The sequence below is a fragment of the Daphnia magna genome, linkage group LG3 (genome assembly GCF_020631705.1).
Source record: "Daphnia magna isolate NIES linkage group LG3, ASM2063170v1.1, whole genome shotgun sequence".
Classification (NCBI taxonomy): Eukaryota; Metazoa; Arthropoda; class Branchiopoda; order Diplostraca; family Daphniidae; genus Daphnia; species Daphnia magna.
This window is the reverse complement of record NC_059184.1, coordinates 11,404,506-11,415,390: the sequence shown is the minus strand read 5'-3', so window position 1 is coordinate 11,415,390 and position 10,885 is coordinate 11,404,506. Positions and strand designations below refer to the sequence as shown.

At 38.6% G+C, this 10,885-nt stretch overlaps 3 protein-coding genes across 8 annotated transcripts; 1 reads left to right on the top strand and 2 right to left on the bottom strand.

The window, feature by feature from the left end:
* Positions 1-92: 92 nt before the first annotated feature.
* Positions 93-4,490, bottom strand: LOC116919387. 4 transcript variants are annotated; one of them, XM_045171508.1, is made up of 4 exons: positions 2,670-2,894; positions 2,491-2,602; positions 1,543-1,817; positions 93-1,469 (listed from the first exon to the last, which is right to left on the bottom strand). In XM_045171508.1, the coding sequence occupies exons 3-4, from the start codon at positions 1,780-1,782 to the stop codon at positions 948-950; spliced, it is 762 nt and encodes a 253-aa protein (XP_045027443.1). In that variant the 5' UTR covers positions 1,783-1,817; positions 2,491-2,602; positions 2,670-2,894; the 3' UTR covers positions 93-947. The 4 variants fall into 4 exon arrangements, with proteins under 4 accessions (XP_045027443.1, XP_032781251.1, XP_032781249.1 ...); XM_032925360.2 differs by having other exon boundaries at positions 1,543-1,814; positions 2,670-2,892; XM_032925358.2 differs by lacking the exons at positions 2,491-2,602; positions 2,670-2,894 and adding an exon at positions 4,038-4,490.
* Positions 4,491-7,432: 2,942 nt separating this feature from the next.
* LOC116919879 (protein aurora borealis) lies at positions 7,433-9,372 on the top strand. Of its 2 annotated transcripts, none has more exons than XM_032925939.2 (5): positions 7,433-7,884; positions 7,957-8,400; positions 8,472-8,557; positions 8,636-8,761; positions 8,834-9,372. In XM_032925939.2, the coding sequence occupies exons 1-5, from the start codon at positions 7,734-7,736 to the stop codon at positions 9,209-9,211; spliced, it is 1,185 nt and encodes a 394-aa protein (XP_032781830.1). In that variant the 5' UTR covers positions 7,433-7,733; the 3' UTR covers positions 9,212-9,372. The 2 variants fall into 2 exon arrangements, with proteins under 2 accessions (XP_032781830.1, XP_032781829.1); XM_032925938.2 differs by having other exon boundaries at positions 7,460-7,884; positions 8,636-8,770.
* LOC116919880 (frataxin, mitochondrial) lies at positions 9,256-10,841 on the bottom strand. Of its 2 annotated transcripts, XM_045170565.1 has the most exons (4): positions 10,554-10,841; positions 10,368-10,488; positions 10,184-10,298; positions 9,256-9,600 (listed from the first exon to the last, which is right to left on the bottom strand). In XM_045170565.1, exons 1-4 carry the CDS (start codon positions 10,609-10,611, stop codon positions 9,373-9,375), a joined length of 522 nt encoding a protein of 173 aa, XP_045026500.1. In that variant the 5' UTR covers positions 10,612-10,841; the 3' UTR covers positions 9,256-9,372. The 2 variants fall into 2 exon arrangements, with proteins under 2 accessions (XP_045026500.1, XP_045026499.1); XM_045170564.1 differs by having other exon boundaries at positions 10,368-10,835.
* Between the last annotated feature and the right edge of the window lie 44 nt (positions 10,842-10,885).

Here is a 10,885-nt window from a genome sequence, read left to right as displayed (position 1 = left end):
AAACATAACGAACAATCCGCCATCCTAGTTTTTCTCTAGGTATAGAAGAAAACGCCCGGGGTAACGTTGAAAAAATTGGTAAAACAAAAGGATCATTATTTTTACGTGTATTGGATATGCTGCCGTACATAAAATACGATTAAATGGAAACATACGAAAATATCCATTAAAAACAGCAAAAAAGCGCTTACTTTTATAAAGCCATTAAATAGAAAAAATGCCAAAATACCATATGCGTCACAGTCGAAAACAAATGCTGTAGGTATTTTTTCAATATTTGATTTACTTCATCATTATGTAATTTTAATGTAAAAAATCCCTTTGTCTTATAAAACGTCTGCTCTTAAAAAACACAAATTCCAAACTGTTTTAATCAGGTATTAGAGCTTTTTCTATGATTCCGTCTTTTCTACCCAGAAAATTCCAGAAAAGGAAAAATCGGAATGATATGGGCCTATACTATAATATGGGCCATGCTTACGTATTTGATGCACATGTTTTTTTATCTGGATCACTGGTATCGAAAAAATAATGGCCAATCAATAGCTTAGACCGGTGATTCCAAAGAGCTCTATGTTGCGCAGTTTGCTTACAGATATAATGACCGATAATGACTGCTGATTGCTCTACTATCAGGAATTTTAAAAAAGTCTCTTATATGGCTATCGAATGTTTTTCTCAAGCGGTTTAGATAGTTTCAATACTAACATTTTAAATATTCATTATAGTCGGAACTCACGGCTTGCTAGCGCACGTTTACCGTAACATATAGCTACTGTACCTTCCCGACCACTTTGCCAATTGATTTTTTCTTAACAGTTGAGGGGGAGGGGAAGCGAAGAAAACCAATGGAAATGATTCTTACAATGAAAGCACCAAAAAAAACAGACACAGAAAAAGTAACACACATAAAAAGATGCAGCCATAACGAAATCATTTCGTTACAACTACTTGATGTATTTAACCATGAGTCGGGCGGTCTTGTGGACGCTGGTGGACGCGAGTTGGCGGAACGGCTGTTCGCCATCGTCGAATGCGAACGTGTCGTACGGCAGCGTCTTTTGGCAATGAAAGCCAGCTTTGAGGAAAGCCCGAGCCGAGAATTCACTTGTCGCTTCCGAGATGATCAAAGAGTAGTCCATTGTTCTCGTCAAGTCCTCGGTCAATCGGATTAGTTTTTGAGCCAGACCGCGGCCCCCGAAACGCGGATCGACGCACAGCATCTGACACGAGACCAGGGCTTCGATTTGATAACAGTTGAATAGGTCCGCCTCGGCCACAAGTTCATCCAGTACGCGAGTGATCTTCCACATATTTGGCTGCGAATCACGAGTGACGAACGAAAAGATGTTCACATCTTCTGCATCGCTTACTGTACGCTCAACGTCATTTAGGCAAACGGCAACTACTTCGCCAACGTCTTCGCTCGTCGATTCTTCGCCGCTGGCAGACCGACGTCGAACAACAATCTAACCACAATCGTTAAGTTAAAAACGAATTGCCGTGCTGTTATAAGAACATCGAAGCGAATAGAATTCGAACCGATAATCCTTCACGTATCTCGTGTTCCAGCATTTTGGGCAGCCACGGACGAACTTCCTCATTTGGGTCAAGTTTCAGCGACTGGCCGAGTGGCTCTTCGGGAAAGAAGTATTTGAGCAGAAAATCAGAAACTTGGCTCACGTCTTCCTGCTGTATTGTGTGGAAGCAGAAATCAGGCAAATCAGAGTCATGGTGCGTCCAATTCAGAGTCAAGTCCCCTCTCGTCATCGTTCCTTTCATCTTGACGACCGGATCGTTTGGCTGTGATTTTACTACTTCAAGAAAACAAACACCTTCTCCATTATACACTGGCGAAGTTTACACACGTTTTGTAACCTATTGATGTCTGTTTAGAGGTCGATTACGAAAACAATAAATACTATTTACAGTAATAAATACAAGATGATAACAAGTATCAAATTGCCATCATCATTGGCTGACGATAATCTCCCCCTAAAAAATCTCGCAGACCAGTTTTCAAAGTTCTGATTTACTCATTTCCTAATATGGAAAATATCCGTATAGTCATCCACCAATTACTAATTATTTGTAGCCCTACACTTAAAGCTAATTGACTTGAACAGGGTAGGCCTTGTCATTCACTCGAAAAGTATTTTGCTAGTTGAATATCTTCGAAATTTTCGAGTTTTCGTTCACTATATTGAGGATCGTCCGTCCTGGAACGACGTTGATTTGGATTGGATAGCCGCATCTCTGTCTGTGATGGTGCGAATTATTATTATCATTTTTTTAGTATTATTTTTAGTCTTTCTAATGGAAGTAGGATTCGAAACGACATGCATGCTCCATATTCTCTGTTAACCAACACAGTGGTTCTTGATGTAGGCAAATAATCAGCAGGACTGTTCAAATATTCCTGATTTTCTTTTCTCAGTCTTTGTAGGCCTACATGCATATCCTGATGACACCATGCACATTGCTACCCACCTTGATCTTTGCAGCGAGTAATTTATTGATCTCCTCTCTCGGTTCACTCCCAGTAATGGTTTTAACAGTTAGCAGACCTTATCCTCATTATCCTCGTTTGATCAAAAAAACCCTTGATAATCACCAAATTAGTTAAATGTCTTCATTTGAATCCGCGTAGTAACGGCTGTATTTCGCACCTTTATCCGATGGTTTACGAGTCTACACCGTCTGTACGATAGGGCTAAAGTACCGAACAATTCAGGACCGAATCTCGTGATACTACTCGGTTTCCAGACAGAGACTATACTGCCGACTTACTCGGTCGGCGGAGAACTGGGAACTTGCTCGGTTTTTTGGAGAACGCAACGTCTTTATCACCAACTACCAGGGGAGGATGAAGCTTCGAGATTCTCGGTTGAGAGGTCTTGGTCTACTTCTGCGTGCGTTTACTTTGTTGCGCAGAGAACAACCTAATAACGACTTTGCATGTCCAAACCCCCCCCCCCTCCTCCCGTTCCCCGATAGACTGTATTCCTGAATCTGCCACATAGTTCGCAGCTCTTTTCCTTTCGATGTATTCTTCTTTCCTTGCATTTTTTTATATCGCATTGTAAGGCATGCAAATATCCATTACAATACAATTGGCAAATTGAATTTCAAATCCTTGAAAAAAAAAAAAAAAAACAGGTTTAGATGAACAGTATTAGGTCTATTCTGAAATTGATTTTTTCAATTTGCTGCTTTTGCGACAAAAGCTATTCAATTGGCGTATGCCATGCATCATATCCGATATTAGCCTTACAGATATGCAAGGCGTCGGTAGACCGAAAGGAGATGACTGTTATTCCGTGTTCTAGGAATCTCCCTTGAGCTATTCATTATCAGCGGTAGTGGTGCAAAGCAGTCAACATTAAGCAAAACTCTTGACGCAATACGGCGAGCAAGCGAGCCGAAAGGACTGCGGGGCGTAGAAGTTTACGTCCAATATCTCTTTGACTTCATCAAAAGCGAAAAGGAGAAAGTCTTCCCTGTCCGTTACCGACAGCATCCTCATTATCGCAATGGGAAGGAACTGATAAATTTAACTGACAATATAGACAAAAGGCTAGCGAGGAATAGACGTATAGGATAAAAGAGATGAATTGGTACACTTTATTCACGAACTTGCGGTTGGAAGAATGACTTCGGTATTTTTTTTCCCTTTCATTTCCTAGCAGTGTGTTACAGCATGTAATAGAAAACGACCATTCGAGTCATTTCTCGATTCTACTTGAACCGTTGAATATGTATTCGCATGTGACTATTGATTATTGATTTCTTCTCGCCTCCTATGTGTTTTCTTTTCACAGTCTCCCATCGACTCTATTGCTGTTTTATTGGTTGTTCCTCTTTTCATTCCTGCTCCTTCCTGTTCGCTCAACTTTCCCTCTTACTCCTCTTTCCTTTGTCCTTTCCTCCTTCCTGGTTCTTCAAGGCGATCGACATTGCTTTTTTCTCCACTCTATTTGCTTGATTGCCCGTTCTTCCGTTTATTGAATAATGGACAAGATACCACTTGGACCTACCATCTACCGATGTGGATGTTCTGGGTGGTGTTGCCGACCGCGACGGGAGGAACCATGGACAAAAGTAGGAAGTAAATAGACTGCTGATCCATTTACCAGCATCCATCAAAGCTAAACACTGTTTATCACCTCTTTTCATGATCTCAGATGATATAGCGTCAAATATGGCTGAAGAAAGACACGAGTTTAAAACCTCTGAGTCATGACAGCGCTTAGTATCGTCTGAAGGCAGGTGGCACACGATTAAGATTAAATCGAAAGCACTATCCACTTCTTGAGATGTGTGCACAGCAATGCGTTTCCCGTAACGACAGGCAGAGAACGCTTCTTTGATGCATTGTTCTACCACGTCGATGTCCTGCTTGGCAAAGCGGAGCGAACTTTCCGTAGAGCCACTAAACCTGGATCTCTCCGTTGTGTGATGACTATCGTATCGAGTCTCCGTCACGTGATGACTATCGTATCGACTTTATTCGAAAGACGGTTGGTACATTTTCCGCCACTGCTGCTGGAGGCCACCGCCGCACTTGCGCACTGCCGAGCACGGACGTCGTTCAAAGAAAAATCAAAGAAAAATGTAATTTACAGAGCTCAGCCTGCAACTCCTGCTCTTGTCGTTGTGTATATAGGCGTATAAGATTATTTTATTATCAATGTTCACCACCATTGACCATTTAGCTTTTTTATTGTGAAATTTGGAAACATGTTTTTGGCATAGTAGAAAGATTATTTACACTGATGAAGGTTGTCATAAGCGGATTTTCAGTCAAGAAATAAATAGGCCTATTACAGCTATATCCTAAAAATTATAGTTAACTAGTTAATTAGAAGCGTTAAACAAGATAACTCAAACGCGCAAGTATTAGATTGAAGCCGTTGTGTTTATCAACGGTCATAAGATTTTGATTGCTCTATTGCCCTGTGTAGAGTGTGAAGAATACACGTACTAGAAATTCACAAAGATTCTTAATTGGGTTATAGAAGGACATGAATCATGCTCTGGATGTTGAACTAAAAAGGGCTGTATTGGGAACATTGTTGAGTATTCGACAAAGCAGTCGAATAAAATATTTTTTAAAAAGCGTAAATTATTTCACGATGAGTTGAAGCAACTTTGCTTCTGATAAAAATGTAAGATTAGTGCAGAACACGCACGCATCTACCTTTTCAAAGCCGTTTGGAAGTGTTTTTACCTCGATAAGTAATCCCGGTCAACAGAATAAGCGAGAAGTGTAGAGTATCTGTCAGATTACAGCTCTTTTCCACGTATGAGACTATACATATAACGTTTAACGTTTGTCCTTTGTAAATTTTAATTCGTAAAAAACTAAGCAAAATCAATATGTTTGTAGCCTGTTCAGACCACAATATTTAACTTACTTATAAAAGTAGACTTTTCGTCCCTCAAAGCGTCGACTATTTAATCATAGATGTAGCGTTTGTACATTTTTTTAGCAGTCAAACGATTGTTTGATAGTTATCATTTGTTGTTCAGTGATTAAAGACATGGATGATTATTCTGAATACCAAATTTCTATAAAAAGTGACGAGGATAAGGAATAAACAGGGAAAAACCGGAATAAAACATAAGAATGACGAGAAACGTATTGAAAATTGACTATGTACAACATTCTACGTTCGAAATACGGAGAGTTTGTACGTACACGCTCAGTTTCGACTCTGTTTTGACTTCGTTTTGTGTTTAGACTACGTATTACGTACTACAGAGAGCGTTGTGTCTGAATACGGCCCCGTTTCCAGACCGTAACTCAGAGCGTAGAAACGTTGTACGTATTACTTAAAACGCTCAAAAACGCTCAAAAACCCTATAGTTTGAATAGCGAGCCTATAAGCTAGTGTGAACCGAGGGGTTCGCAACTGGGGTGGTACAGAGAGTTCGAGACTGCAGAATCTGAGGGCAATTCTCGTATGATATCCTGGATTCTAGCTTCAATCCGTGATTCTAGAATCACATATTTGATTCTGGCTTCAATACATTTAATTGACTCTGGATTCAAATCACGAGATTTTGCCGTAAAATCTTATGATTCTGGAAGAAAATCGCGTGACTCTGGCCTTATTGATTGGCTTATTAAACTGAGCCAACTATCGTGTTGTCCCCGAGGAATCTGTTGAAGCTGATGCAATGGTAAAAGACTGATTTTCGAAAAAACGATAACGCTTTTGGGGAAACTTTTCTTTTCTTTCTGCAAGGCGTTTCGATGAGATGTGTGGATCGAGTATCAAAACAGAAACGTCTAAAAGTTTTTCCCCTCTGTGTTAGGTAGCAAACATAGTCTTTGGAAATTCTCTTTTATAACCGTTCGTTATCTTATGCTAAAGAAGATGAGCTTGATCACGCCAAGCAGTGATCGGCCGAATCAATGTGAAAAGTGATTGGAATCAAATCAGAATAGAATAACACAATCAAAGAATCAAAAATCCGAATAACTCAAAGATGTTTTATTCAGAATAAAAATCCAGAATCGTAATCAAGAATAAAAAATAAAAAATCTGAATCAATAGTTAGGCTATCTGTTATCAAGAAATGGTCTAGTTTATTAATATGTGTAAGATTGCAGAAAATAATTTTAAAAGTTGATTTTTATTTAGAGAATCATTGATTCGAATAAATTTAATTGAAAAATGGTGAAATCAAAAATCAAATCAAATTTCGGTTAAAATCAAAAATTAGAAAATCAACAAAATTGATTCGAATCAGTGATTCGAATCAAATTTTGATTGAATAAAAACTGATTCGACCGATCACTGACGCCAAGTGCATGTCGTTTGTTTAAATTTGTTATAAAGGCAGATATTTCATTTTTATTTCGCCGGGTACATTGAATACGTGTGAGGCACAAAATAAATAACAAACTTCGCTAGTTTTGTTGCCAACAAACTGCCTTAGCTTTGTTTTACGCTAAGGCATTATTGAAATCACAATAGACTGGCATCAGTGGCTTCAGCCGATCCGAGTATTGATAAATTAATCAAAATTTATTCTTGTCTCATAATAGCAACAAATCATTTTTTAAATGCCCACCATAAATATATTTATCTAAAAATAAGCTACTGCACTACATATAACTTTATTGACAAGGTTTGATTGATAAATAACGTTTTTCCAGTGTAAAAATTTGTTTTGGTTCGTTTGTCGTTTCATTGTGTATTTGCAAACTGTTTGTTGGTTGACTACAATTTTTTAGTCAACCGTCGCCAGATGGTTGTATCTGAGGTCTGTCGAACTTCAGTCTTCTCTCAAGCCTAAATCTCAGTTGATAAAAGTCCAACTTGCACTACCTTGACTTTCCGCTCAACTACAACTTCTTCTTTTTAAAATTATGTAGTAAAACTATCGCTCGAAATCCGCTTTGCTGTGAATTCCTTACGAACACCTCTGCTTTCAGGTGGCGCTCATGTCGTTTTCAGAATAAAAAGGAGGGTTTCCAATCTCTGGAGTTTTGACTGACTTGGCATTTTCCGTGGGCGGAGTTACTTTCAAATTCAGCTGCTGTAGCAATTAAACGAACTTCGAAATTATCCTTAAACTTGGCACTTAGCAATAGTTTGTTTTTACAACGCCTTTTTTTTATAAACTGCATTTCAACGTAGTTTTTCTGTTTTTGTCTACACACACGAAGAAGCAACCCAAGTTACTTTGAAAAAGTCTTACAAGTTCTAACGTGAAGAAAAATGACTGACAATACCCGAAGAACTCCTCTGCACGACCAGTTTCTGAAATCAGATGCCTATCGAAGCCCAAATCGCATTCTCCAAACAAAGTATGCAGAGTCGTTCAGTCATTTTCTGGAACAAGTGCAATACCACACTCCCATGAAAGCAGGTTGCTACTTATAATTTGTCTTTTAGGCTTATGTATATTCTATATCTTGAAACATTTTTTACCTGTCTGTAGAGCCAAATAAAGAAAATATTGGTTCAAGTCCTATGCAGTGGAACTCCCCTTCAATGACTCCACCACCATCTTTTACATCTATAAAGACACCAATAAAAAATAACCAGAAGAATCCCTTTGATGCAAACCTGACGGAGCATCTGCACCTTGAAACATTTTCACCTTCTGTTTTTTCACGTGTCCTCAGCCCATCAGAAGACCAAGATTCCAATTGGCAAATTGAACATGTTGCTCTTCTTAACCCAACTGATTTCTCCCCAAATTTTAACAACCATTTGACCGATCCTAAAACTGAAGCAGAAGCTCAAGAGAAAATTTTGCAGTTTTTCAGTCAGAAACAAATTGCACCTTCTCCATGGAGCCATCCTCGTACCAGAGTTCTTGCTAGATCTAAGAACAAAACACCTGGAGAAATTTCACCATCCCAAGCTACCTGCAAAAATGGTAATGTTGTACAGATTTGGAGGCAGTTTGGTGAATATTTTACTTAACATCTTGAATGTTGTTTTGTGCAGTATGGACTCAAACTAGCTTGTCATTTCCTCCTGTCCTACCACTAGAAGTTGAAGAAATACTCAATCAGTACATGAATGATCCCGAGGTAATGCCATAGCTCACATATTGTTAAAGTACTGAATATTTCAAAAATTCAAATTCAAATTGCTTTCATTGAATCTAGGACCATGCTGCTGCTCAGTCATCAACCTCATCTAACAGTGAATGCGAAGATTCCAGCCTTAACGCTTCAAGCCTTAGGCGAAAGCTCTTTTCTCAGATGAATACCACACCACAAGCTGAAGATGCAGTAACATATGCATGTCACACATGGACATATTTCTCTTCTGCCATATTAATATTTATTTTTTTAAATCTATAGGCAAGGAGTCGCGAGCAGTCTTCGAGCCCGATTTTAACTACTGGTCCTCATAGTTCACGCTTTTCTTTCAGTCCTTCCTCCCATCCGGTTTCACCACCTATTCTATCACCTATAAATTCGCATCTCGAAGAAAGTGCTGCTATGGATGAAGCGACAAGCCAGAACTGGGGAACCATTGATTCACGGCCATCTAGTTTTCCTGACAGAACAGTTCTAATGGAAACGTATGAAGCTGTTTACTTTGGTGGTTCTCCAAATGTGATCAAATCTCGGGATCCGAACTTCATTGATGAAATCAAACCCGAGACGCTGCATTTTGGTGCTGACAAAGTGGGCCAGCCAAAAGAATGTTCCACACCCACAAAAATCCTCTTTTAATCATTTTTTTTCAACAGCCTGATAAACAAATTGTATGTCTGATATTTCAACTAAATGTGATTCTTTTATTAACATGATTTTAAGAATTTTGTGCCAAATCAGTTACTCTTGTGATTTAGGTAATAAAATGATGAAATTTAATAAACTGCTCAGGAATCATACTAAGAAAGTGATACAATTTTTACACTTTGTTTTAGAATATCACTGAACTCCCTATTCAGTAAATCATCAAGAGAGGTCTTGTCATGATAGTATATCCAATGACCATTGAAACAGTCATAACGTTTGGGACCTGATGTGGGACTTGATAACCAAATTTGACGGTTTGGGGTTTGCTTGTTAATGACATATGTGCCATGCTTCTCAAGCTGGACTGTGAGTACTCCATTCTATTCAAAGCAAATAAGTGTGATATAAAAATGGTAATGCATAACACATAGGAATGTTTAATTAAGTGACTTACTGAAAGCATAGACAACGAAGTGGAAGACCACGAAGGGGGCCATAAGGCTGAGAGGACGGTAGGTAGCGATGCGCGTGAGATGCCGCATAGTGGCGCTGAGTCCGCTAAGATAATAATTTTGTTCCTACTGATCCAATGCTTCACACACCGTAATTTTTAATTAAACATGCATATCATATAAAACACACAAAATTCAGCATATCGTGTGAATTATTTCATATTTTTAGTGGTTGGAATACTTTCATAAAATGTTTTATTTTCCCCCATTTTCCCTATCTCGAAAATTCGAAAAAAAAAATTTGTCTCGGGAAATGGGAAAAATAAAACATTTTATGAAAGTGTCCCAACCACTAAAAATATGAAATAATTCACACGATATGCTGAATTTATGTGCTTTTTTTATATGTGCACACATCGGTAATCTGCAATTTTTTTTTAAAAAAATATTTTTTTCCTCCCCCCACCCGAGGGATATAGGGGTTAGCGGTCTTCCACTTCGTTGTCTATGCTGAAAGGGAAACATCAAACTCATTTGGGTACTTATCTTCAAGCAACTGGTCTATTATTTCACATAAATTCTCAAGAGTTTCTTCACTAATTTTTTCATAGTGTTGCAGAGATATCCTAAGAAAGAAAAAAAAAAGAAAGAAAAAAAAAGCATGAGAGTTATCTCGTTATAATAAAAGTAAGTACTCTTCGGGAATATGGTTGTTATCTGCAGCGCGATTTCCCTCGGAGAACAACATCCAACCAATTCTCCTAGACGGAGGTGACCATACTGGTCGATAAGTAGATTTTCCGAAATTGCTTAGAACTAAGATTTTGGAAGAGGAATAATCATGGTTGGATGTGAAATAACAAGAAATTTTTGGTAACAACCGCTGGGCGCTTCTTCGCAAAAGCCTGATTTGAAACATTTTCTATCGGATCGGGTCATGGAACTAAAGTGAAAATGTGAAATCGTCTGCTTCGATATAAAAGCCAGACAACATGGTCGCGCACATCTAGATGATGCTGATGGCAAAGCTGCACCAGTAATCCTATAAAGCCGCGTATATTTATCGTCTAGCTGACAGTTATCGTCTAGTTATTGTCTAGATGACTTTACTAATTAAGAGCGAACTATGGTCGCCTAGCAAACAGTTCAGACGAAAGTTCGCATATTATGAAAAATGGCCTCCTTAGCAGAGGTCTGCACAAACAACGATTGT

Bases quoted from the DNA above. Each gene is read 5' to 3' on its own strand.
- LOC116919880 (XM_045170564.1), bottom strand. From the start codon at position 10,591: ATGTTTCAAATCAGGCTTTTGCGAAGAAGCGCCCAGCGGTTGTTACCA. The intron at 10,299-10,367 runs GTACTTACTTTT...TTTCTTTCTTAG, and splicing joins AACAACCATATTCCCGAAGA to GATATCTCTGCAACACTATG. The intron at 9,601-10,183 runs GCATAGACAACG...TGCTTTGAATAG, and splicing joins AGTTTGATGTTTCCCTTTCA to AATGGAGTACTCACAGTCCA.
- LOC116919387 (XM_032925358.2), bottom strand. From the start codon at position 4,176: ATGAAAAGAGGTGATAAACAGTGTTTAGCTTTGATGGATGCTGGTAAA. The intron at 1,818-4,037 runs GTAGGTCCAAGT...GTTTTCTTGAAG, and splicing joins AACATCCACATCGGTAGATG to TAGTAAAATCACAGCCAAAC. The intron at 1,470-1,542 runs GTTCGAATTCTA...GATTGTGGTTAG, and splicing joins AGATACGTGAAGGATTATCG to ATTGTTGTTCGACGTCGGTC.
- LOC116919879 (XM_032925938.2), top strand. From the start codon at position 7,734: ATGACTGACAATACCCGAAGAACTCCTCTGCACGACCAGTTTCTGAAA. The intron at 8,558-8,635 runs GTAATGCCATAG...CATTGAATCTAG, and splicing joins AGTACATGAATGATCCCGAG to GACCATGCTGCTGCTCAGTC. The intron at 8,771-8,833 runs GCATGTCACACA...TTAAATCTATAG, and splicing joins CTGAAGATGCAGTAACATAT to GCAAGGAGTCGCGAGCAGTC.